Raw genomic sequence first — 25,168 nt, 5'->3', positions numbered from 1 at the left:
GTCCTTGCAAGGCTCGGCCTTGCCCATTTCCCTTCCCAACTGTGGCACGCCCCCTGCCCCCCCCCCCCATGGACAGGGGCTGGGAAGAGAAGTTGAACTGCAAAGTGGGGGTGGGGTGGGGGGTGGGCAGCAGCCCCTGGGTGCACAGCAGGACCCAGCCCGAGGCCCCCAGGCAGAGACCCTTGTGCAGCAGGAGCCCCCTCCCACCAAGGTGGGGTGATGCTGGGGGTTCAAGCCACAGATTGTCAGCAAGCCATGCCACCTTGATGCACGGGCAGCTCCCCACCAAAGGACTTCCGACGGGGAGGGTCATTGCACACACAAGGCACAAGGCACAAGGCACAAGGCCGCTTGGGAGCCAGAGGTCATGAGCCTCACCTCCCATGAGACTGAAGGCGGCAGGTGCTCCGTGGTGGAGGGGCTCCCCTGCTGAAAAGCTACAGGTGCTCCTTTTATCATTTGTGGATTTCTTTTAAGTCCCAGTGTTGTTGTTGTTTTTTAAGATTTCACCTTTTTCGCTAAACATGGGGCACTTTTTAGAAAGATTTCTCTTGCCTGTTTGGAGCTCATCACTGGATTTAAGCACCCAAAGATTTCCTGACTTTGCGACTAGAATATAAGATTAATTAAGAGCAAAGTTATGTCTGAATACGAAAGCGAGACTTATACTTTTGTGAAAACAACAGTCACCTAGCTGAGCAGGCCTGTGGCTACAGGAACTCCTCGGCTGGGGAAAGGGACCAGTGTGTTGGGAAAGGGCCTTGATGTGAAACAATTTCCCTCTTTCAAAATACTCAGGTGTCCCCTCAGGTGTCTTTATTAGCATTCCAAAGGACGGGGGTTGAAAAAGCAAGACAAAAGCAAGTGTGCGCAGGTACAGAAGTAATACGGTGCCTATGTAAACGTGGAGCGTGTTTATTCCATACTCGGCTAGCGTTAAGTTGCCATTTCTAAGGTGTTTACGGTTTTTTAAAATTCAGATAATTGATGAGAATAAGTATTTTAAAAAGACATTTCAAGAATCAGACGTTTGTAGCTGTAGAGAGATTAGATTAGATTATTTATGATGGTCATTGACCAGCATCAAGGTATCTACGGACCACATACATTGTTGGAGAAACGGTTAGAGAAGTGAGGAATATTGGCTAAAGCAGGGGTAGTCAAACTGCGGCCCTCCAGATGTCCATGGACTACTATTCCCAGGAGCCCCTGCCAGCGTTCGCTGGCAGGGGCTCCTGGGAATTGTAGTCCATGGACATCTGGATTGTAGTCCATGGACATCTGGAGGGCCGCAGTTTGACTACCCCCTGGACTAAAGGAAGGAGAGCCAAGGCAGGGCTGGGTCAAGCCTGCCTCCTCCTCCTCCTCCTCCTGCACACTTCAACCATAACTGACACATCCCTCATCCATGGAGCCCACAACCAAGAAGACTGGAAACGTGTCCCTCCCCCCCACCCAGAATTGAAAAGAGAGACTTGCAGCAGCTCAAAATCTCCACCAAATGATAATTTGGGTGGGTGGGGAGACTGCAGAGCAGCAGCCATGCTGGAAGTTTTGGGGAGGCTCAGATCTCTGTTCGGAATTGCAGTGCTGTGCCTGCCATTTTCCTCTTGTAATCTTCGTTGAATTTTTCATCCTGAGCGACAGTGAAGTGGTTCTTCCAGTCACCAGCAATTCCTAGTGGGGGGATGAAAGATTATAAATCAGACAAATGGACTCTCTAGAAGGATTTTTGATGTGGAACACATATTCCGCTGCTCCTCCTGGGACGGAGATGGATATGGACATGACGTCCGTAGTCCTGCCCCACGGAGTGCGCCAGAAGAGGGAGGGAGGGAGCCAGTGGAGGAGGCAGAGGCCAGGGCACTGGTCGCGAGGGAGGGAGGTGGCTGGTGGAGGCCGCACAACTGGCTCCAGAAAGAACAGGTGAGGAGGGAGGGGGGAAGAGTCTGTGCATGCATGTGTGTGTCTGGAACAAAACAGCCATTAAAACTTTTCCTTCTCCCAATCTGGAATAAGCATTTGTGCTCAGATTTAGTTACTAAGCACTTTTTTTGGAATAAAAGGCAGACGCTTCAGGCTGATCCTGCATTGAGCATTCAACTAAATGGCCCAGTGTGGCCCCTTCCAGCTCTAGGATTCTGATATGCTTTAATCAGTTAAAAAATCCAAGTCTTTTAAAACCCCAAATGCGTAATGGCCAGTCTTTTAAAACCCCAAATGCGTAATGGGAACTGAGCAAGTCTACCTTTGCGCATGAATGGGGAGATGCTTTGATCCATCACGGCTGCTGGCGCCATCCTGTAGTTTGTGGAAGGATTTTCCTTCATCACGTCAAAGGAAGTATTGCGGACGATCTTGTCCACAACTGAGTCTGACAGGTCCTTCCCCAAAAAATGCACAGTCTTCTTCACCTCACGCTTCAGATCCTACAGAGAGGTCATTGCAATGCCATCAGTATGGTTCAGCATCCCTATTCTGTAAGGCAGGGGTAGTCAAACTGCGGCCCTCCAGATGTCCATGGACTACGATTCCCAGGAGCCCCCTGCCAGCGAATGCTGGCAGGGGGCTCCTGGGAATTGTAGTCCATGGACATCTGGAGGGCCGCAGTTTGACTACTGCTGTAAGGCAACAACTTGTTCTCATCACGGTTGACTGTCTACCCTTGGAAGTCCAAATGAAGAGTTCCCATGGACACTGTGCTGGCAAGACACTTCCAATGGGCATTCTCACAAGGGTGGCCAAACTGCGGCTCTCCAGAGGCCTAGGGATAACAACTCCCATGAGCCCCTGCCAGTGGCATGGGAGTTGTAGACCCAGGATGTGAAGATCATGTGACAGTTGTAGTCCCAGGATGTGAAGATCACGTGACAGAGAGTTACCTGAAGGACCACCGCTGCCCTCTTACCTCTTTCATGTCCTCATAGAACAGGTATAAAATGGGGTGATCATTCTTCTTATCCCACCAGCTTGACACATGGTCATGCCAGGAACCAAAAGCCACTGCACTTGGAAGACGACGAAACAAGGAGATATGGTCAGGTTTAAAGAGGATAAAGCGTTTTTTAAAAACGTAACTAAAATGTTATTTTAATGGTTTAAGAGTGTGACAGCTACAGAAGCAAGGTGGGAAGTCCTCGTTTCAGACCTCCTCCTAGCCACAGACTCACTGAGTCACCTGAGAGGGCCAAACGGACATGCCTGGAGCTTTATGTCCGGAACCCCAAGCAATTTCTTAAATTTCTTACCCGCATAATAACCCACTTCCTGTGGTCCGAATCTGAACCAGGCCTGTGCTTGTGTGTGTGTTTTTTTCTTTTACCAAAAACGACACTCAGAAAAAATAGACATGAATGGTTCGGTCCGGATATGACCAGATTCCATTTGGACAGCTGGTCTGTTGAGTAACAACATCTTCAGTTTGCAAAAGAGCTTTTAAGTTTCCTGCAAAAAGTTTAAAGCTCTGCTTGCACCCTATGGTGGACTCACTTTTGCCCGCCATGAATTTCTCCAGGTACTCCTCCCAGCTGCCGGGTTCCGGGTGCAGCTTGTTCATCAAGTCAAAATGGTAGAAGGATACAGCCACATCCTTTGCATTGCGAGCCACGTAGATTGTCTTCCTCAGGAAAGAATAAGGGCTGAGAGCGTGGGGGGGCGGGGTAGTTCCCACCCTAGGGAGGCCTCGTCTGAGAGCCCAGTGCAGGACCCCCTCAAGGCCCTGGCAGCAACCACAGTGACCAATGCCTGGAGTACGCCTGGAGTACAAACCTTTGTAGGTTTGGCAGTGAGGGACGATTGACATGGGCGTTGGATTAATGAATGATCTGTGCTTTCTCGTTGTTAATTGTTAACAGTAATTGACTTCCTAATACAATGCAATGTTTCCCAAGCATCTGCTTCCTCAGTGGTTCATGAAGGTGGTGCTCCTTATAAAGGGCACCTGGGCCAGCCACTGAGCAGGCAGCCCGCAGAGACCAGCTGGAGCCCAGCAGTCCCCAGACAGCCTCCCTCTTGGCGTAAGGTGAACCCCCTTCCTGGGCTCCAAATGGTGGTGGGGGGGCAGTAGTGTGGCTGGGAAGGACAGGGGGACAAGGCAGCCTTCTGTCTTCCAGGGGAGCTCCTTTGAGAGCAAACCCTGGGAGGACCAGAGTGATGCTGGCAGGGGGGGCCTGTGGCAGCAGGCGGTGGGGGGGGGAGGGCTTTGGCCGGCCACCCACCCCTCCCACTCCCTGGTTAGGTGATAGCCGTGTCAATCCGGGTCCCTGAGAGAATTACCTTGCATTTATTGTCCCAGAAGGACTTGGGCAGTAGGCTGACAGGGAGGTGGGTCTTCACCACGCGAGGGGAAGCCATCGGAGCTAACTGTTCTGTGCCTGGGAAGCAAGGGATGCTCAGTTCTTAGCAAAGTTCTTACCAACAAACAAGCTTGCAGGTTGAAATGGTGCGTAGAACACGGGATGGAATTTCGCCTGTGTGGCTCCACCCAGCTGATGCCAGAAGAATGACCCAGGGAGACCAGCCAGCCACGGGGGGGTGGGGGGGTGGCCTTTCTGAGCTCGTTGGCACCGCACTTGGGGCACAATGGCTGCCATGCAGCAGCTGCCGCAGGAGCCCGTGCCAGCCATCCCAGGTGACCCACCCTGCCTCTGTAAAAGCATCTGTGGTGGGTTGGCTTGCAGGCCTGCAGAAGCAGGAGCCCAGCTACAGAAAGGCTCTGTTGACACAAGAGGATGCTTGCTCAGAGGTCCTGGCTTGCTCGGTGATGTCCTGGCTGGTTTTCGTCTCATCCCCTGCAAGGGGGGTGGGGGTGGGGTGGCAGATACTGCTTGGGTGGCTCCACACATTTGCTTTCAACACACCTTTAAGGATTCAGATTTTTCAAAAAAGAAAAACAATGAACAATGGTCATTACAACATGGGACATTCACAATTTAACAGGAGAAGAAATTTGATTAAAAGATCGTATGCTGTTTGGACTTCAAGCTTGCACAGCCTTGGAAGTAATTGACCAAGATTTTATAACCTTCACAGTTGCTCACTACGTCACACCTCAGCCACTAAGGACCTGGGGGGTGTGGAGGGGGAGCATTCTCTTCCACAGATAGTTTCCTATTCATTCTGGGAACCATTCATATTTGCCCCCGCCAGCCAGCCTCATGACAAGGGGTCTGAGTGTGGTCTCAGCTTATAGCCCTGAGCTGACTTCTTGGGCAGCCTGCAGATTCAGGCGTGGCCGATGACTGCTGGGGAGCAAGGACAGGTCGGAGGGACAGCCAAGCTGCTGGAGTCACCTGGCTAGGGTTTGTGAAGAGAAGGAGGCAGCCTCAGGCAGGAACTTGCCACCTGAAAGAACAAAGCAGCCCAGCTTGTGCCAGAGAGAGAACTTCCCTTAGGGGATCCCTCCCCATTCATCTGGCCTGGAAGGAGAGGCCCAGGAAGGCCACTTGTTGTCTGCCACCTACGGCTGCTTCCTGAATGACACCGTTTGTCCTGGATCTCTGCAAGGCAAGTCACACAGGGGCCATTCCAGAGCTTACCTGATGGCATCTTCCCTGGGGCAGCGAATTCTAGCATAGGGACCTTGTTGAAGATGGCATCTCGCTTGCACTTGTCAGTGTCGCCATCATGCAGAATCATGTCCACAATTTCACACATCCACGTGGTGCCTGGAAACCAGAAAACCACGTTAGGTTGCCTCATGTTTTCCCGCCAGTGGCAAGCTTCTTGCTCACCTGGGCAGAATGTCCTCTGGCTGGAGGCCCACAAAGGGGTGTTGAGGTGACCATCTGGGTTTCACCACCAGCCCTGGGGGGATAAGGAAGAGGCTGGGCCCTTGGGTCGATTCTGATCTGGATGCTCGGCTTTGTTAGAGTTGGGAAATACTGGGAAATTGGGGGGTTTGGGAAGGTGTTAGACCCATGGGTTCGAGGAAGCCAGGACACTGGGAGCTCACTCCCGCTCTGTATTGTGGCCCCAGCAGGATGGTGCAAGAGGCAAAAACTGAACCAAAATTGAACTGGAGAAACCCACCAACAATCCCCACCAACAAGTGCTGCAGGAGGCGAACCAGGAAAGAAGCAGCTGACCAACAGGCTACAACACATCCAATGATCTTCTGTATTCTGAGAAATCACAGCCAGTTTACCACTCGCTTTCAAGGGAATAAAGAAGATGATTTGATGTGTAGTAGCCGGTTTGTCAGCTTCTTCTTTCTTCATTTTCGTTCCCCACCTGAAGGCTGGCAACCACACATATTGTGGAGGTGAGAAAAGCCCCAGAAGTGATTTATTCCTGGCCGGACTCAAACATCATGCATGAGTCTGGTTGGCTTCAGGGTTGGCTGGGGGAATTCTTGGACACCTGGGGATGTTGCCTGGGAGGGCAGCATTTGGGGAGGGCAGGGGAGGGCACTGCAGGGGACAGAGCTCTGCTGGGGAGGGCAGCTCCTCTAGAGGAGAAACAGAAGTCCCAGAAAAGAGGCTGACGAGGGAGGGATAGGATTGGGCTTTACCTGGGATGACAAACACTCCCACTGTCACTGCCGTCTGGAGCTCAAGGGTCCTCCCAGTAGAACTCCAGTCCCTAACGGGAGGTGTGTGATGGGACGGGCTCTGGTTGCTTTCTCTCCCACCCTCACCTGTCCCTGGCTTGTAAACGGGAGCAAAATGGCCTGCCTTCTAGACTCCTTTGTAGCCAATGACAGGCAACCATTTGCTCAAGCATCCCAGTTCAGATATCACCACAGGCTTCCTATGCAGAGCCTGTGCAAGGGAAGGAGAGAAGTCAGAGCTGCCACTAGACAGCGTGACACTTGGGGGCAGTCCCCACCCCAAGCAATGATGCTGCTTGGAAAGCTTAGCCCCCCCTCCCCCCCCGACCTTGGCAGAACCTGACTGTCCTCCCCCGTTGCAGCTGGCCAGCCAGAGGAGGCCGGGACACCACTAGAGCAAAGCAAATGGCTGATCCTTGAATTGTATACAAACATTTTCATTTCTCAAGGAGTGGGAAGGCTCCGGATGCTTTCCTTTTCTTTGTTGGGGGCAGCCTGTTCATTGAAACACCCTGTCCCTGCTGGAACTCACCGGATTTGGGGTAGGTACAGATCAAGATATCATCCGGTCTGCTCTGGAAATTGTCGATCCTGTCCCAGTCGAAGGAGAATGCACAGACCATGGGAACACCACGCACCATCCGCCAGTCTTGCCGAAGATACGGGTCTGGGGTTGCCATCTTGAAGAGAATATCAAGCAACACACATGAGATTAAGATCGGAGACCAGCTGCGGGGATATCAGCCGCGTTTGCAAAGATTCCGCCAAATACAAGGGGAAGGGGTTTAGAGTTGGCGAGTTTGTTTTTCAGAAATGATTGAATAGAATTTATTTATTTATTTTTTAAGATTTCTATACTGCCCTTTTCTTTGCAGCTCTGGGCGGTTTACACAGAACATTATAACTTACATGGAACATTACATAACATCAAACAACTTTTAAAAACATCAAAAAGATTACAAAACCACAATTATAATATAATAACAGTTAACAGTAACTTTGGGAGAGTCATGGGCAGGCATCTGGGGGGGACCAGCAGGTGTTCTGAGTCGGTCGGCCTCAAGCAAATGCCTGGTGGAAGAGCTCCCTCTTGCAGGCCCTGCGGAACTGTGGAAGTTCGGGCAGGGCTCTGATCTCCTCAGGGAGCTCGTTCCACCAGGTGGGGGACAGGACTGAGAAGGCTCTGGCCCTGGTTGAGGTCCTCTGTGCTTCTCAGGGGCCAGGGATCCGCAGCCAGTTGGAGGTGGTGGAGCATAAGACTCTTTTGGGGGTATAGGCAGGAAGGTGGTCTCTCAGATACACTGGGCCCAAACCACGTATGGCCTTAAAGGTGATTACCAGAACCTTAAGCTTAATCCAGAATTCATCTGGGAGCCAGCCAAGTTGTTGGAGTGCCGGCTGGATGTGGGATCTCCATGATGTTTTAGTGAGAATCCTGGCTGCAGCATTCTGTACCAGTTGTAGTTTCCGGATCAAGGATGAGGGTAGGCCTGCGTAGAGCGAGTTGCAGAAGTCCAGCCTGGAGGTAGCCGTCGCATGGATCACTGTGGCTAGGTGTTCTGGGTCCAGGTAGGGCACTAGTAGCTTGGCTTGGCGGAGGTGGTAGAATGCCAGCCGCACTACCTTTGTGACCCGGGCTTCCATTGCAAGGGAAGCATCCAAGATCACACCCAGATTCCTGGTGGTGTGCGTTGGTAAGAGCTGCACACCATCCAGGGTGGGCAGACGCGCTCCCTCCCATGGTCTCTTCCCACCCAACCATAGGACCTCCGTCTTTGTAGGGTTGAGCTTCAGGCGACTCTGCTTGATCCATTTTGTCACTGCTTCCAGACATCTGGCTAAGGATTCTGGGGGGGGGGGAGTCAGTGTGGTCTGGGGGGTGGGGGGGTTGATTTGTTTGCATTCTAAAAAATACGTGCCGAAATACAATTATTAAAATCATGCCAGTATAAGAATGCAGCAAAAATACCTCTGTGAGAAAAATAATATTTTCTCTTCTTTGCTTTCTGGTGAGATAAAAATTATAGAGTCTTCCTACCATTACCCCTTTGTGCATCCACAAAGGCTTGCATATTGAATGCCTTGCCTTCTTAGTCCTACATGTCGAGCGAGGTGCTAGAACTGAGGTGGGCGAGAGGGACCCCAGAAGTGATCACTCTGCCTTTGAACCCGGGGGAGGCAGCTCCAAAGTCCTGGAGATTCGGGGGCCGACCTTTGGAGGGTTAACTTTGGGGAGGGGGAATCAGTCGTCATTCCAGGAGACCCCCAGTCCCCTCCTCGACGTTGCCCAGCTATCTGGATCCCTTGGCAGGTCCTACTGTAGATGCATTGGGCTGCAATCTTAAAATCAGTGCAGCTAATTACAGTCACCTTTACTTCTAAGTAGACCTCTTTAGGGTTGCCCTCTTGGCCTCCTGTGGGTTCACTGGGCAAAGGCTCTTTATCTGTCATTAGGACAGTTTGAGAGCTGGGGTCCACCTTCCGTGTAGGGGGCGGGGGGGGGGCTCATTCACCGTGCAAGCTGGCTCCCCCACTAGGAAGCCAGGAAGTTGCCACCCCCCCTTGCATTGCTTCCTACCCCCAAATTCTACCCATCACCCTCCACCCTCCCATCATGCTAGTGCCTGTTGTATTTACAGGTACAACGGGCTTAGCTACTAGTATAATAGAGAACTTTGATTCATGGACTGTGATACCACAAACAGACCCTGGGTGTCAGCCTTGTGTTATATAGAAGTCTACGTTATCAGGAGCTTCTCCTGCACAGGCACTGACTGATTGCTATAAACCTCCGGTTGTGATTATCTCACTTTTACAGACATCCAAAATGAAACACAGCTATATTAAAAAATGTGAAAGCAATAATAGCTTTTTTCCTTTTGGTCTTTTCTTACCAAGATATATACTAAAAACTTAAGGAAGTAGTTGCTTTCTATTTTAATATCTCCCCCTTTTCTGGTTAATATATTAAAACATATTTCTATGTATGTGTGATGTTCTTACACTTAATTTTGTGTGATGTTCTTACACTTAATATTGCAGTCTATAGCATGGAATCTGGCTGAACTTGTTACAAGCAGCAATCTAAGTTTATTAATTTATGTATTAATTATAAATAGCATTTATTATAATACTTATTACTATTTATTATAATATTATAGTTGAATAGTATTTATATTAATTATAATTTCTCATTAAGTTTTCCTTCTTTTTTGACAGATTAAGTATTACGGAAGGTAGAATGTTTTTGTTTTTTCTAAATATGTTCTATTTTTATTAGATACTAAAGAATTTAAAGAACTGTTATTAAGTGATAAGAATGGTGGCAATAAACAAAGAATATAGCAAACAATAGTATAATGCAAGTTTTATTATAAGCTATATTCTTATTTCCCTTTTTCTTCCTTTTCTTTTTCTAAATAAAATAAAATACATGGATGAGCGGGTGGAGGGACTCCTCATTAAATCTGCAGACGTCACCACATTAGGAGGAGTAGCAAACACCCCAGAAGTCCACTGAGATCTGCTGGAAAAGTGGGCCAATGAGAACAAGGTGCAATTCCATAAGGAGAAGTGCAGAGTCCTACATCTGGGCCACAAAACGGGGAAGCAGGCGACCTGAGTGGAAGAGACACATCCGGGTACCAGTGTGTGTGTGAACGAGATCTTGGGGCACTTGTGGACTGTAAGCTAAACAGGAGCAGGCAGTGGGATATGGTGGGAAAGAAGGCGAGTGCAGTCTTGGGCTGCATCACATTGTGTTTGTGTTCAGTCTTGGCACCTTCAAGACCAACAAAGTTTTATTCAAGCTTTAAGCTTTCATGTGCAGGAACACTTGGTCACTGTACCTGATGAAGTGGACATGCCCACGAAAGCTTATCCCTTCCTGGGTCTTAAATCTGCCCCTGAACTCAAACTTTGTTGGGAATGTGTATAGGGGTAGGAGACTATGGATAATACGCTCTTATAGGATGCAGCTCTAAATGGACCACAGTGTGAGTCTGTTTGTAGCAGCAGGAGAGCCTGGCAGACTGTCCAAAGGGGTGGTGAGGTTATTCTGCCGGAGAGGATTGTGCTCTGTGCGGTGGCAGAAGTATTCCTTTAAACGTAGACGGCAAGAAAAGCCCTTTAAGCCGAAGGTCCCTGAGCTGCTCCTGGACTCTTGCTCTTTTCTGCTGCTGAGGAAGGCGGCATTCTCAGTCTGCCGGTATTTCACCATTTTTGGTTTTCTTCGTTGTCTCTAACCCGAGGTCCATTTGAATGTCATTGACCGTTTACGCACTGGAGGCTTCTGTCGTGGCAGGCTGCCCCACCTCTTCCTGCTCCCACACGGAGGGGAGCCTTTGGCCCAATGTGCCTCACCCACCGCCCGTTTGTGCTCCTGCACTGGAGCTGGGGCAGTGAAGTTCCCAGTGCGGAAATGGTCATTCAGACTTCAGCAGACATTATAGACTTGGGGTTCCAAAAGCCTTTTGTGCAATCTGTGATATCAGATAAGCTCCACAGGATCCTACAGTGGAACATCTTGGCTTGAGTCACAAGAGAGCCAGTGCCCAAAGCCAGGCTTTGGTCTCCTACTTGGGCATCACTTTGGAAGCCGCGACTAAAGATGCCCGTTCCACAGGAGCACCAACCTCTCCCGCTCCAGTTAGGCACAGGGCAGCCCCTTTCTCTTCCCTTCCCTTGCTTTCAGACCTGCTCAACAACCGCCCCCCCCCCACTACGGGGAGCACCACGTAACTCCTCCCTCACAGGTGGGCATCCATGTGCCTGGCAGAGGCACCCTCTGCAAGGCCACCCAAGCAGCCCTTCCTGAGTTTTACTAGAGACAGAGCACCACTTGCTCGGACTAACAGTGGGGCTTGAGAACAAAGCTTACCTTTCCTCCGCTAATCTCACTTGAGTGGTGAAAACAGAGTCGCTCACAGGACTGTGCCCTGAGACCAGTTCAGGGGAGCTCTTCAGGGCAAGCGGAAGGAAGCAAACAAGAAACTCCCAGGAGCAGAGCCAAGGAACCAAAGGTCCCAGTTGCCTGGACTGTTGCCAGGGGAGGAGCCTGGGAATGCAAGCACAGAGCCAGCAAGGAAACACGCTAATGAGCTGGAAGAGTTTGAAATAAGAGGGAGAGGGAGGGAGGGAGAGCACTACCCGGGGTTCAAAGGCAGGAGGGAGGGAGGGAGGGAGGGGTCCTGGCCACCAGGCTGAGCCACAGTTGAGCTTCCTGCTGAGATGTTTTTGAAAGATCTTGTCCTTTCTCCTACACCAACAGAGATGCAAACTGCGGCCTATTTCCTGACACTATTCTCCTCTTTTCCCATTTGCTCTGGACAATATTTGCTGAACAAACAGTACTCGAAAGAACAAAGTTTGTGTCCAGGGACACTTTTAAGACCTTCAAAATTTTATTCAAGGCCTGAGCTTTTGTAAGCACGGACACTTTGTCGGGTCTGCAGAAGCATGCCTGCCCACAAATACTTTGAATAAAAGTTTGTGTGTCTTAAAGGTGCCCCCGGACTCAAACGTTTTTCTGCTGCTGCCACTTGAATCAGTTACAATTTAGAATTTATTTAAGGTACATAACCAGAATATAAGAGTTACATAATAATTCAAGCAACATAAATTAAAACATCAGTTACACTGTAGCGATCCCCAACCTGTGGGCTGCAGACCACATGTGGACCTTCGACTAATTGGAGGTGGGCCCCAAAGGACGCCTTCTCCCCCCCCCCGGCCCTTTACTTCATCCCCCCCAGCCCTTTACAACACCCTTCGGGTGTCACTGTCTCCCATCACTCCCAGATGGGACTATCTCGTTGCAGAGAAACAAGCTCAGGGTTCCCATTGATTTGTCATTGTCATGAGTTAAAATTTCCATGAAAATAAAATGTTCCTTATGTTCCTTGTTGTGGCGTGTCTGTATCTTATTTTGAAGGGATGTTTAAACATTACCATAGCGATCAGAGAGCGCTAGGGCAGTGGTTGAGAGTAGAGGAGTAAACTACCCCCCTCCACCGGGCCTCAGTAAAAGGCGTTGAGTGGTCCCCGGTGATAAAAAGGTTGGGGACCACTGAGTTACAGCATAGATGTATAAAATCTGCTAGTACATCATTATTCATATACAATATAATAATACCGTTAAATAAAAAATCTATATAGAACCATCAAAGCAAATTATAACAATTTATCAATGTTATTTATCAAGGATCTCCTAATTTTAAAGGCCATCCATCCAAACCTTGCCACTTTTCGTGAGATCTCCAATTCCTTACGTGAAAGTGCAAATGTCAGGTAGAACAATCTCCCGCAGGCAGCCTGAATCAGCCGCTTGGAAGTTCTACTGGGGCCGCCAGAGTCCCTGGAGGAAACGGCTGCGTTGGGCACCCTTAACTGCAATGCTGAGTAGCACAGCCCAAGTGTCAGACATTTACTTTCAGCGGGCCAGCCCTAGGGTTGCCAACCTCCAGGGGGTAGCTGGAGATCGCCTGGGACTGCTGGCAACCCTACCCAGACCCCACACTTCTTCCAGACACATGAAGACAGTCAGGTGGCAGCTTCTGATCCTGTGCTCTGGGTGTCCAGTCTTGGCGTGCCTGGCTTGCCACTCCTAAAGGTGCTGCCATCTTGTGGCGAAACAGGCTTTGCCTCTGCTTATAGAGTCAGGCGTGTGTGTCCAGGGGCACGTTTCTGACCCACAGAGTGTTGTTCAAGGAATATGCTTCTGTGTGCATGCAGACTTCATCAGAAACAGTGAAATACGGAGGGCCAGTTCCGTGTTGTAAGAGCAGCAGCTTCTAATCAGGCAAGCCAGGTTTGATTCCTCACTCCTTCTCCACACGCAGCCAGTTGGGTGGCCTTGGGCTAGTCACAGTCCTGGTAGAGCTGTTCTCAGAGATGTTCTGTCAGAGCTCTCTCAGCCTCACCTACTTCACAGGGTGTCTGTTGTGGGGAGAGGAAGGGAAGGTGATGGTCAGCCTCTTCCAGACTCCTTCGGGTAGTCAAAAGCGGGGTATAAAAACCAACCTTCTCCTGAAGCAGAATATCCTCCACCGTTCCCTGAGGGTAGTTTAGTGTGTGTAAATGCCAGGAAGGGCTGGCTAGAGTGAAGATGAACAAGAGAAGTAATCTGAATTGAGTGCAGCTGTCCTCTTAGCTGGCCAAGATAGGCACGCTTGGTCTTCACTTGGGCTGTTTACCAAAAAATGTCCACTCTGCTTTTGGGGAGAGCCAAGCAGGCCCTCGCCACCTCCGGGACAGGGCTGCCAACCTCTGGGCGGGGCCTGGGGAGGGCAGACATCGGTGCCCCTGGAGAAAACAGCAGCTTCAGAGGATGGACTCGGTGCCCTTCTGCCCCACTCCCCTCGCCCCCCCTGCTCTCCGGGGATTTCTCAACCCAGAGTTGGCAGATGCACTTCCAGGGGCATCGGAACCAAGAGGCACAGGGACCCCCTTCTCCCTTTTGAGGGGGAGGATGGAGAGCAGGCCTGGTGTCGAGTTTTAGGTCATGAAGTGTGCCTTTATTTTTAGCAGCAGCATCTGCCAGAGCTGCACCCAGCGGGAGGGAAGGAGGGGCCCAAAGCTTTGTTCCTCATTTTCTGCCGACTGAAACAGAACCGGTAAGGGACTGGGCGGGCTGGGCAGGATTGTAACTCTAGAGAGCAACGTTGACCTCGGGCCCTTCGGGAAGGAGCTTCTGCTCCCACGGATCCTGCTTCAAGCCTCCCACGGACCTTCTGAACCAGCCAGTTGCCCCTGCTGCCTTGGAGAGGCCTCTCGTCCTCCAAGCCCAGAGGGCTGTCCTGGTTCTTCAACAGGGACCAAAGAGGCACCGCAGCAAAGAAGCCACAGCCCAAACTGGCGCTCAGGATGATCGGATGCCTCCCAGTAGTCCAGCAGCTTCTTGTGGGGAGCTCTCCTCTCCGGCTGCTGCACAAAGACCCAAGCTGGCCCTTTAGCCTGCTAGTGCCCCCCTTCCCACATTGGCACGCAAGCACCAGCCTGACAAGAACCTTGCCCTCTGTGGAAAAAATAAAGCAATAAAAAACCAATAATGTCTGTCTAAAAGAAAGGGGAGTCAAACGCTCTCCCCAAAGCTGTTGAGTAGGGGAACCCAGGCACAACTCTTTGCAAAGCAGCCCCTCTGGGTGCGCGCTGATCCCCTCCCCTGCAGCCTGAGTGAACTCCATGGGACTCTCCTTCAAGGCCATGGGGTCGCCAGTCACAGCCTGGCAACAGGTGGAGGGCAGGGAGTTCTGAAGTGTGCTTGGGTGTGTGTGTGTGTGACTGATGCCCCAATGAAATGACCTAACCTCTGCTGTGACCTGGATGTGAGCTCATCCTACTGGTGGATGACACCCAATGATCTAAGCATTAAGTAGAATCATAGAATCATAAAGTTGGAAGGGACCTCATGGGTCATTTAGTCCAACCCCCTGCACTGTGCAGGACACTCACAACTCTATTGTTCATCCCCTATAAAGTGCCACCCATTGAGTCTTCACAAAATCAGCCTCTCCATCAGATGGCTACCTAGCCTCTGTTTAAAAATTTCCAAAGATGGAGAACCCACCACCTCCCAAGGAAGCCTGTTCCACTGAGAAACTGCTGTAACTGTCAGGAACTTCTTCCGGATGTATAGATGGAATTTCTTTTGAATTAATTTCATCCCACTGGTTCTGGTACGTCCCTCTGGGGCAAGAGAGAACAACTCTGCTCCATCCTCGATATGGCAGCCTTATAAATACTTGAAGATGGTTCTCAGATCCCCCCTCAGTCGTCTCCTCTCCAGGCTAAACAGACCAAGCTCCCCCAACCTTTCTTCAGATGTCTTGGTCTCCAAACCCCTTGTCAGGGTTCGAGGGGTCCGCTCCTCTTCTTTGCTCCGCCACGGTGTCGGCAGACGGGAAGGCAGGTCGGAATAGCACTTGAGGCAGATAGTCGACGTCTCAGAATGGAGTCCACCGGGAAACCCAGGCTGAAACTCCCGGGTTCGTGATAGTTTCTTGCACTATCCCGAACCCCACCTCCTCACTGACGCCGACCTCTCCCATTAAGTAGCTTTCCTCCCTCGCATCCCCCGCCCACCGAACCCTTAAAGGAGAAGCTCCGGCGTCTTGCATCCGTCGTTTCAATCTTGGGCGGCTCCTTGCCCGGCCAAGACCGCTCCTCACTCCTCCCCGGTCCTCCAAGCGCAAACACTGCTCCTCGTTGAGGACTCCCCCCGCCGAGGACTCCCCCAGACCCGACTCTGCAGGGTTGGATAAAGGTCCAGGTGATACGCCTCTCGTTGGTGAGTCCCCGGGTAGGAGCGGCGAAGTCGGAGAAACCCCGACACCCCTCACCATCTTTGTTGCCCTCCTCTGGACACGTTCCAGTTTGTCTACATCCCTCTTCAACTGGGGTGCCCGAAACTGAACACAGGACTCCAAGTGAGGCCAAACCAGAGCAGAGTAAAGCGGTACCATCACCTCCCATGATCTGGACACGATACTCTGTTTGATACAGCCCAAAATCCCATTTGCCTTCTTAGCCACTGAGTCACACTCCTGACTCATGATCAATGTATGGTCTACTAAGACTCCTAGATCCTTTTCACACATGCTACTGCCAAGACAAGTCTCCCCCATCTTATATTGGTGTATTTAGTTTTTCGTACCTAAATGCAGAACTTTACATTTGTCCCTATCAAACTTCATTTTATTCAGTTTAGCCCACTTCTCGAGCCTATCAAGATCATCCGGTATTCTGTTGCTGTCTTCAGTTGTGTTTGCTACCCCTCCCAGTTTAGTATCACCTGCAAATTTAATAAGTATCCCCTCTAATCCCTCATGCAAATCATTTATGAGTATGTTGAACAATACAGTCCCCAGGACAGATTCCTGGGGTACTCCATAGAATCATAGAATTGGAAGGGGCCATACAGGCCATCTAGTCCAACCCCCTGCTCAACGCAGGATCAGCCCAACACATCCTAAAGCATCCCAGAAAAGTGTGTATCCAACTTTTGCTTGAAGACTGCCAGTGAGGGGGAGCTCACCACCTCCTTAGGCAGCCTATTCCACTGCTGAACTACTGTGACTGTGAAAAATTTTCCCCCGATATCTAGCCTATATCGTTGTACTTGAAGTTTAAACCCATTACTGCGTTTCCTTTCCTCTGCAGCCAATGGGAACAGCATCCTGCCCTCCTCCAAATGATGACCTTTTAAATACTTAAACAGGGCTATCATGTCCCCTCTCAACCTCCTTTTCTCCAGGCTGAACATTCCCAAGTCCCTCAACCTATCTTCATAGGGCTTGGTCCCTTGGCCCAAGATCATCCTCATCGCTCTCCTCTGTACCCTTTCAATTTTATCTATGTCCTTCTTGAAGTGAGGCCTCCAGAACTGCACACAATACTCCGGGTGTGGTCTGACCAGTGCCGTATACAATGGGACTATGACATCTTGTGATTTTGATGTGATGCCCCTGTTGATACAGCCCCAAATAGCATTTGCTTTTTATTGCTGTATCACACTGCCTGCTCATGTTTAGCTTACAGTCCACAAGTACCCCAAGGTCTCGTTCACACACAGTGTTACCTAGAAGCATATCCCCCATCCAGTAGGCATGCTTTTGATTTTTCTCATACCAGATGCAGAACGTTACACTTATCTTTATTAAGTTGCATCTTGTTCTCATTTGCCCATTTTTCCATTGTGTTCAGATCTCGTTGAACTCTGTCTCTAACTTCCGGAGTATTTGCCAGTCCTCCCAATTTGGTGTCATCTGCAGACTTGATGAGTAGTCCCTCCACCCCCTCATCGAGATCATTAATAAATATGTTAAAAAGTACCGGACCGAGCACCGAGCCCTGAGGTACCCCGCTACTCACCTCCCTCCAGTCCACTTGTCACTCTTCTCCAAGAGGATGCTGAACCATTTACAAGTACACTTTGGTTACAATCTGTCAACCAGTTATTGATCCACCTGACAGAATTAGGATCCATACCGCATTTTACCATCTTGTCAACAAGAATATCATGTGGAACCTTATCAAAAGCTTTACTGAAATCCAGATAAACTATGTCCACGGCATTCCCCTGATCCAGCATGGTAGTCACTTTCTTGAAAAAAGAGAGAAGGTTGGTGTGACATGACTTGTTCTTGCGAAACCCATGCTGAGTCTTAGAAATCACAGCTCTCTGTTCCAGCTGCTCAAGGACTGAGTGTTTGATGATTTGTTCCAGAATTTTGCCAGCTACAGATGTCAAACTGATGGGTCGATAGTTACCCGGATCCTCTTTTTTCCCTTTCTTGAAGATGGGGACATTTGCCCGCCTCCAATCGTCTGGCACCTCACCTGTTCTCCAAGAAGTGTCAAAAATAATGGACAGAGGTTCAGAGATTACATCTGCAAGATCTTTTAGTACTCTTGGATGCCATTCATCTGGCCCAGAAGACTTTTTTTTCATTTAAAGAAACTAGGGGCCATTCCGCATGAGTTTAATGTAGCAGAAGGCTTTCATATTGTAAACGCTACTAATTTGCAGTTCCGCAAGACATCGCACACAATCTGCAACACTGCTGCAACAGTTCCGCGAAAAGCGATTTGTTATAGCGCTTCTAGGGAAATCGTGAAAAGTGGATTCACCCTTCGAAAAGCGCTACACTCTTGCGAACAATCTGCAACACTTGCGAAAAAGACCTGTGCGTTCTCATTGTTGCGGTTCCAACAAAATCCCTCCCCCTGGCTCTCTCCTCCGAACTTCCGGCGAAGCGATCGCCATTTTTTTTTTCTCGGAGCGAGCAGAAAGCAACGAACCAGTGAGGCTTGATTCACCCAGCGAGGCTTCTCCGGCTACAGTCCCTCCACAGAAGTGCTTTAAAGCTCCCCTAAGTCCCCAAGCACAACACAGCCCCGTTTGCAAGTTCCCTTTATTTTCGGCCGAAAATCGTGGGAAGGGGATCTTTTTTTCACTCGTGGGAGCGTGGTAACGATGAATCGCCACCTCACATGCCAGCTAGATGGGTCTCTCTGTTGCAATGAATCAACGCATATTCGTTGCAACGTGTGTGTGTGTTTTTTTAAACCTGTGCTTAAAGGGAAAGGGGCTTTTCCGGAGCATGATAACAACCGCCCATTGGCTGTTTGTTTGATTGACAGCCAGGGGCGGGACCAAGCACAGAAAAAATCGCTTCCATTCTAGCAATTCCTGCGAGACCGGAAACCTGTGGGGAACGAATGAAACGCTACTGGATTCCACTACAAATGCAGGTATGCGGAACGCCGAGATTCCACTATTTAAAATAGCGTTTCTGCTTTGTGGAACCAATTGGCAACATTGGTCCTTGTGCGGAAACACCCTAGGTGTTTTGTAGACTGCTCCAACAGTGATCCTAGGCCACCAATCCCATCTTCCCTGTTGTGTTATGTTTTTTTTCCACATTGGGCACTATTTCCCTCACAAGAGAAGACTGAGGAGAAATAAGAGTTAAGCAGTTCAGCCCTCTCTTCATCATCTGTTATAATTTCACTTTCTTGTCCTAGCAGTGGTCCTACCATGTCTCTGTTCTTACTTGAAATATAACTAAAGAAGCCTTTTTTGCTATGTTTAGCACTTCTTGCCAGCCTAAGCTCATAGTGAGGTTTAGCTTTTCTAACACTGTCCCTACAATTATTGGTTGTTTATACTCATCCTTAGTAATTAGACCTTCCTTCCATTTCTTAAATGCTTTTTTTTATTCCTCAAATCAATTGACAACTGTTTATGGAGCCACCATGGCTTCCTTAGGCTCCTTCCATTTTTCTTTCTCAAGGAAACTTCAGTATTTCACGTTTAAGAAATTGGGACCCGTGTGAACTGCTTCAGCCACAACCATTCAGTTGCAACTCGGTCTGAGCCTTGTTGGGCCCCTTCTCCTCGGCTTCCACCGCAGGGCTCCCTGTGGCCACTGCAACAGCTGCGGCAAGAGCGCTCTCCTCCTCTCTGCACTGATCCCAAGCAGGAGGGTCACCTTTCAGAATCACATGGAGCAAACGGCAAAAGTGGAAAGATGCCTGCAGCGGGATTAAGAGGAGGGCCAAGCAAACAAACAGAACAGAAGGCCAAGCCCTTTGGTTGATTTCAACACACAGCTCAGCTTCAGCTGTCAAGGCAACCCGGGCCTATTTATACAGGGGGTGACTCTGTCCTCGACCCCCACCAAGTGACCCATTGGCTGCACGGCGATCTGCCGGCCCAGCTGCACAAGCCATTCAGAAGGCCCATGGGGGAGGGAGTGCCTTAGCATCGGCAGTGGGACATGGTTTCTGGGGCAAACCCAGAAGGGATGCCACGTTGCTCCAGAATTTAGCAGAAAGGGTAACTTCTGGGCTTGTCCCAAAAACAGCCACAGGGTGGGCGGTGTCCGTTTTCCCCCTCCCCAGTCTCCCGCAGACCTGACCGCCAGAGAGATGGTCATCTTCACAGGTGGGGAGGGGGGTGGTTTTGCTAATCTTCGGGTGTCCCCTGGAGGTGAGGCCAGAGGATGTGCTCCTGACCTGGGTCTTTGGAGGGGCATGGGGATTTAGGCTTGCTTGAGGAAGACGTCCCCAACCTGTCCCTCCACAGAATGTGCAGAACGGAATTCCTCAGAAAAGCATTTTCATCCCTTGGACATGATGGTAGCTAGTCCCAGTGGGACTTTGGGCAGCTTATCTGCATTATTGTGATCTGATTATTCTTGTGTTTTCCAATTGTGTCATCAAGGCTGACAACACGCTTATTGTATGTAGTGAGTACAATGCTGTTTCATGGCATTCTTAAATTGTAACTCCTGCTTTACTGCCTGGATTATGCTGTTTACAGCTATTCTGGAGCAATTGCTGATTGCGGGTCTGCCACTATGTTTCGGTAGCCACTGGCAGGGACCTTGGCTGCTGACTGATGAATGATCTTGCTGGAACCCAATGAAATCACTTCATGTGCTTAGAAGCGACATCAGGATGTCACTGGAGGACTCTGGGGACACGGTGACATTTGGGCAAACTCTAGAGCAGTGGTCCCCAACCTTTTTATCACTGGGGACCGGTCAATGCTTGACAATTTTACCGAGGCCCAGGGGGGGGTAGTCTTCTGCCAAGGGACATCGCTGCTGCCACCTGAGCCCATGCTCCACTTGCTTTCCCGCAGGTGCCCCTGATTTCCCACCGTCCACTGGCGGGCGCTGCCAGCAGCAGCTGCACAGTGCCATGCCCAGGGGGAGCCCCAGCCACGGCGGCCACCGGAGAGCACCAAAGGTGAGCTGGCGGCAGAGTGGCCAGGTACTGACTGATCTACGGACCGGTCCCGGTCCCGGACCAGGGGTTGAGGACCACTGCTCTAGAGTTTTGGCAAATGCTAGAACATCCCTGGCAATCCCACAGTGAGACACTGACATCACTTTATGGGCACACGGGGAGTGACATCAGCATGGTGGGACACCACCAACCTGTCCTCAGGTATGCCTTGTGACAGGCACTTGTCCTCCAGCATCTTGGGAACACACGACTTTGCTTCTGACTGCAGGATTCCTACCAAAAGTACTTGAGAAGAAGAGTTTCATCTCAGGACAACCATCTGATGAGGAAATGGTCCAATATTTTCTGTGAATTTTATGGAACTCAGCTTTGGTTGAGCTGTATAGCTGTTACAAATCCAGAGAAAGGGCTCAAACCACACCCAAATTAAGAAGATAACCCACGCAAAGATCGGAGGAGTGCTGCGGGTTAAGAAGTCCTCTGCCCTAGAGTTGGCTTTACATAGTAAAAAAAAAGCATAGACTGGTAGCAATAAAAAAACACCCAACCAAGGTCTTGTTTCAGGGGGAAATGATTATTTTATTATAAATTGAGAATGAATGACCAATAAACACAAGCCAGATGGAGCCCCCCAAGACAGCTTATGATTTGTTCAACATTTTAGCAGCATCTCCACAGTCCTCAGCTGCCAGCGCCCCCCTCTCCAACCCAGCACAAACAAGTCCACCAGAAGGGCTTCAGAGTCCCAAATACACAGGGCCCCCTCCCCCGGCCTCAGTGGGGCCTGCACGAGGGAACATCCAAAGCTCTGGGCAGGAATTTGGATTCTGCTGTCTAATATGACCTTCCTCTTCATGCTGTTTGGGAATTCAATGCCTCCACAAACAACAAGCTGCAGTCCTGGGCTGAAGACCGGTCATCCTGTTCAGTGGTGTCTGGCTGAAAGGGTCTCTGGGGAGGAGTCCCTGGGCTTCTTCCGGCTCCCTCGGACAGCTGCAGCCAGTCAGCTCCTGTGGCATGGGAACTGTCTCTCTATCCCAAGGGCACCTTTCCACTGACTCCCCCCCTCCCCATCCTGGGTTACAAGAGCTTGTGCGTATTCCTCTTTCCCTGGGCTATCACTCCCCGTCCACTTGGTTTGGGCACAGCTTGGCTGATATGCATTGGAAGAAAGAGAAAGGGAAGGCAAAAATATTTCACACCTCAGTCTCTTCCCCTTGCACTTGGTGAGGGATGGCTACAATTCTGGGAGGGGAACGGGACTGTCCAGTCATGAGTGGTGGATAAATGGAAGTGAATTTTGAGGTTCCACACATAATAAAGGGTTGGGTTTTTTTTTTTTTTTTTGCTGAAGTCCTACGTGGACCACAAGCAACACACGGAACAGACTTAACAGTGAAGCTCCAAGTACGTTACACTAAAACGTGAGTGATTTTATCCAGCATTGCTGGTGATTGATGGATGGAAAACATTTTTTTCATTTAAAAAGTTATGAAGGAAGCAGGCACAAAGACACCCACGCACGGAGGCAGTAATGTAATACTGACATATTCCCCTTCTTCTTTGGTACTTTCAAAACTTTCTTATCCAAAATATATGAGGGAAATGCACCATTAAAAAGTTACAGTCCTGAAAGTATTTACAAAATCCATTTTCATACACTATTATACACAGCAACAACTTAGGAACCAAGTTCTTTTACAAAAGTGTTTCTGCACTGCTTTGCTCCGATATCATTCAACGGATTTACAAAAATTGGATCCATTCTGCACCTCGTTTCATCTTCTATCAAATTGGCACATGTGCACACACACACACACACACCTCAACCAGTAAGCTGCTGCTTTGAAGGTTAAAAATTAGCCACTAAATGATACACTATGTACACAGATCACTAAAGTTCTAGGCTATTATTGTCACCTCACAATTTAAGGTAGTGTGGCCTATTAGAAGCATCTCTATGTATTTCCTTAAGATATAAGAAATGGCACCACGTGTGATGTCACCAATATGACACTGAAGTTCTGTACAGCTGATAAGTTAGATATGGAGGATGAGCTGATCCTTGCTGACTAGTTTTGCTTGAAGGAGGGATCGTGGCCAGAGAAGCCCCCCCCTCCCCTCCCGGCGGAAGCCAAGCTCAGACATAAGGCAGGATGCCGTACATCAGGAGGGCCATGATGCCGGCGCTGAACAAGCCCGCCACAGGAACAGTCACAAACCAGGCTAGGAAGATATTGCGGAAAAGGCGCCAGTCCACTGCCTTCTTGGAGCGTATCCAGCCAACGGACACCACAGAACCAACCTTGGGAATCGAGAAGACAGTTAGAATTCAATCCACCACCATGTGGGTGACATCTGACGAGGGGCACAAATCCCTGTCACCCTCGGCAACCAAGTGTTACGGCATTCACCAACTGCCTGCCCTTAAGGCTTCGGGCTGGGCCAGCCTTCTGTTTTTTAAGGATGCTCAGAGCTAGCAGCACATGTTGCTGGCTGCTTTGAAATGTCTCCAAAGCCCAGTGCAAAATGGGATGGACCCGTTTTGTGTACATGCCACCAAATACAGGGACAGACCGTTCTCCCCTCTAAATGCTTTGTGATACACAGAAAGTGTATAGCAGAGGGGGTCTCGGAAACCAACCCCCACTTTGGATATTGCCTCCCCTGTATGAGAAGGGGGGAGGTGAATGAAGTGGTGTAGGTTTCTACCACTTTAGCCACCACTGGTTACCTGGGGACTGCATTCATGGACCCGTCCATGACCAAACCAATGCCAGTCAACTGATGCCCAAAATCTAATAAAAGCATCTGAGATAGCTTACTGCTGAAATCTGAATTTTTTGCTTCAGTTCCACACAGGGAAGGATCTCTACCCAACTCACAGGAAAGCCAAAGGGATCAGGGACGGCACACAGCGGCACACAGCAAGGCCTTCCCCAACAGCCCTTATAAAGCCTGCCTGAAATGGATCTCTGGAAGTTCTCAAAGGGAGCATATTAGCTCAAAGAGGGTGTCTTTTCTCTCTACCCCATTTCTCCCAAAAGGATTATCATTTGTCTCCACTGACATTCCTTCTCGCTTCTTCACCTGTTTTTCCTCCTACGCACATATTCGTCTGCATTCCCATGCCACCAAGAGGACATGGAGATGAAGGCCAGCCCTCACTCCTGCTTGTCAAGGACTGAACACAACCTAGACCAGGGGTCTCCCAAGCATGAGTGAGTTCTCTCGTGGTTTCTGTGCCTGAACGCCTTAAGCCAGGGGTAGTCAACCTGTGGTCCTCCAGATGTTCATGGACTACAATTCCCATGAGCCCCTGCCAGCATTTGCTGGCAGGGGCTCATGGGAATTGTAGTCCATGAACATCTGGAGGACCACAGGTTGACTACCCCTGGCTTAAGCCACCGCCTGTTTAGCCTCCCCCCCAGTCCTCATCATGCCTGACTCTTAATATGGGTGAGGTCATGTCCAGTGACATGTCACTTCTGGGAGGTGAGGCCAGATAACATCACTCCCAGGGCCCCTGGAAGCTTGAACAATTATTTCAGAAGCTCCACCATGGTCAAAAGGGTGGATTGTGGGCTACATGGTATTTATGCAGTTACTCCGCAGCCTTGCAAATGGGTGAGGCCCTGTGATCTCTAGCCAAGGTTGGTTTGTTTCGTTCTTGCTCTGTCGGCCCAGCGGACGCACGGTGACTGTGGGTTGCCACTGCGTGTCTCTGCGCTTCCTGGAAGGTCCCCGCGGCCGGCCCTGCTCCGCTTCTGAAATGTGATAAGATGGGGCTAGGCTGGGCTATTCAGTGCAGGGCCAGGTTTTATGCCACCCCATAATATGTCACTGGCAGACCTACTGAAGCACGTCCCCCTCCTAGGATCTGCTGTCCAAGGTCCCCAATCCTGGCAGACCTTTACCAAGCCCGCCCGTCTGCCTGCCTCCACCTGCCGCTCCTTGCAGCCAGGACATTGGGGACTCTGGAGCCAGGGTGGGTCCCTCAGGCTCCACACCTTAACCAAACTCCCACCAAGCTTTTATCAGCCTCAGGACACCTCGGCCTGGTCTCTCCCATCCTTCCACCCACACTTCCTGCTTTGAACAGGCCTCCCTTTTTCCATGGGTGGGTCATATGAAGGGCATGGAAAAAGAGACTGAGAGGGGAATGGATGGAGAGGAAGGAAAGGGGAATACAGGTGAATAGATACAGGGCACTGCCTTGGGAAGAAACTCTGAAAAGGGAAGAAATACTGTGGTGGACTGAAGTTGAAGTGCGCTACAATTTTTAACGAAGATGCACTTTTTCCTTTCATGAATTTGCCTCGGTTTAAAAGGGCATCAATAACACTGCCATTGGCAAGGGCA

At 50.0% G+C, this 25,168-nt stretch overlaps 2 protein-coding genes across 8 annotated transcripts in view; both read right to left on the bottom strand.

The window, feature by feature from the left end:
- Positions 1 to 899: 899 nt before the first annotated feature.
- On the bottom strand, positions 900 to 11,620 carry LOC143820531 (sulfotransferase 1B1-like). The gene is made up of 8 exons (XM_077303479.1): positions 11,430 to 11,620; positions 7,083 to 7,230; positions 5,538 to 5,666; positions 4,276 to 4,373; positions 3,490 to 3,616; positions 2,909 to 3,003; positions 2,249 to 2,429; positions 900 to 1,677 (listed from the first exon to the last, which is right to left on the bottom strand). The coding sequence occupies exons 2-8, from the start codon at positions 7,228 to 7,230 to the stop codon at positions 1,565 to 1,567; spliced, it is 891 nt and encodes a 296-aa protein (XP_077159594.1). The 5' UTR covers positions 11,430 to 11,620; the 3' UTR covers positions 900 to 1,564.
- Positions 11,621 to 21,361: 9,741 nt separating this feature from the next.
- The window catches only part of SLC20A2 (solute carrier family 20 member 2), a 52,209-nt gene continuing 48,402 nt past the window's right edge, over positions 21,362 to 25,168 (bottom strand). For 5 of the 7 annotated variants that reach the window (XM_077304541.1, XM_077304543.1, XM_077304544.1 and 2 more), the window contains one exon: positions 21,362 to 23,111. In XM_077304541.1, the coding sequence (XP_077160656.1) occupies positions 22,947 to 23,111 (165 nt within the window). In that variant the 3' untranslated portion in view covers positions 21,362 to 22,946. The remainder of the gene's footprint in view (positions 23,112 to 25,168) is intronic. The other 2 variants (XR_013225631.1, XM_077304545.1) reach the window with 2 other exon arrangements.

This window comes from Paroedura picta, chromosome 11, assembly GCF_049243985.1.
Source record: "Paroedura picta isolate Pp20150507F chromosome 11, Ppicta_v3.0, whole genome shotgun sequence".
Lineage (NCBI taxonomy): Eukaryota > Metazoa > Chordata > Lepidosauria > Squamata > Gekkonidae > Paroedura > Paroedura picta.
This window is presented reverse-complemented; position numbering and strand designations above follow the sequence as displayed.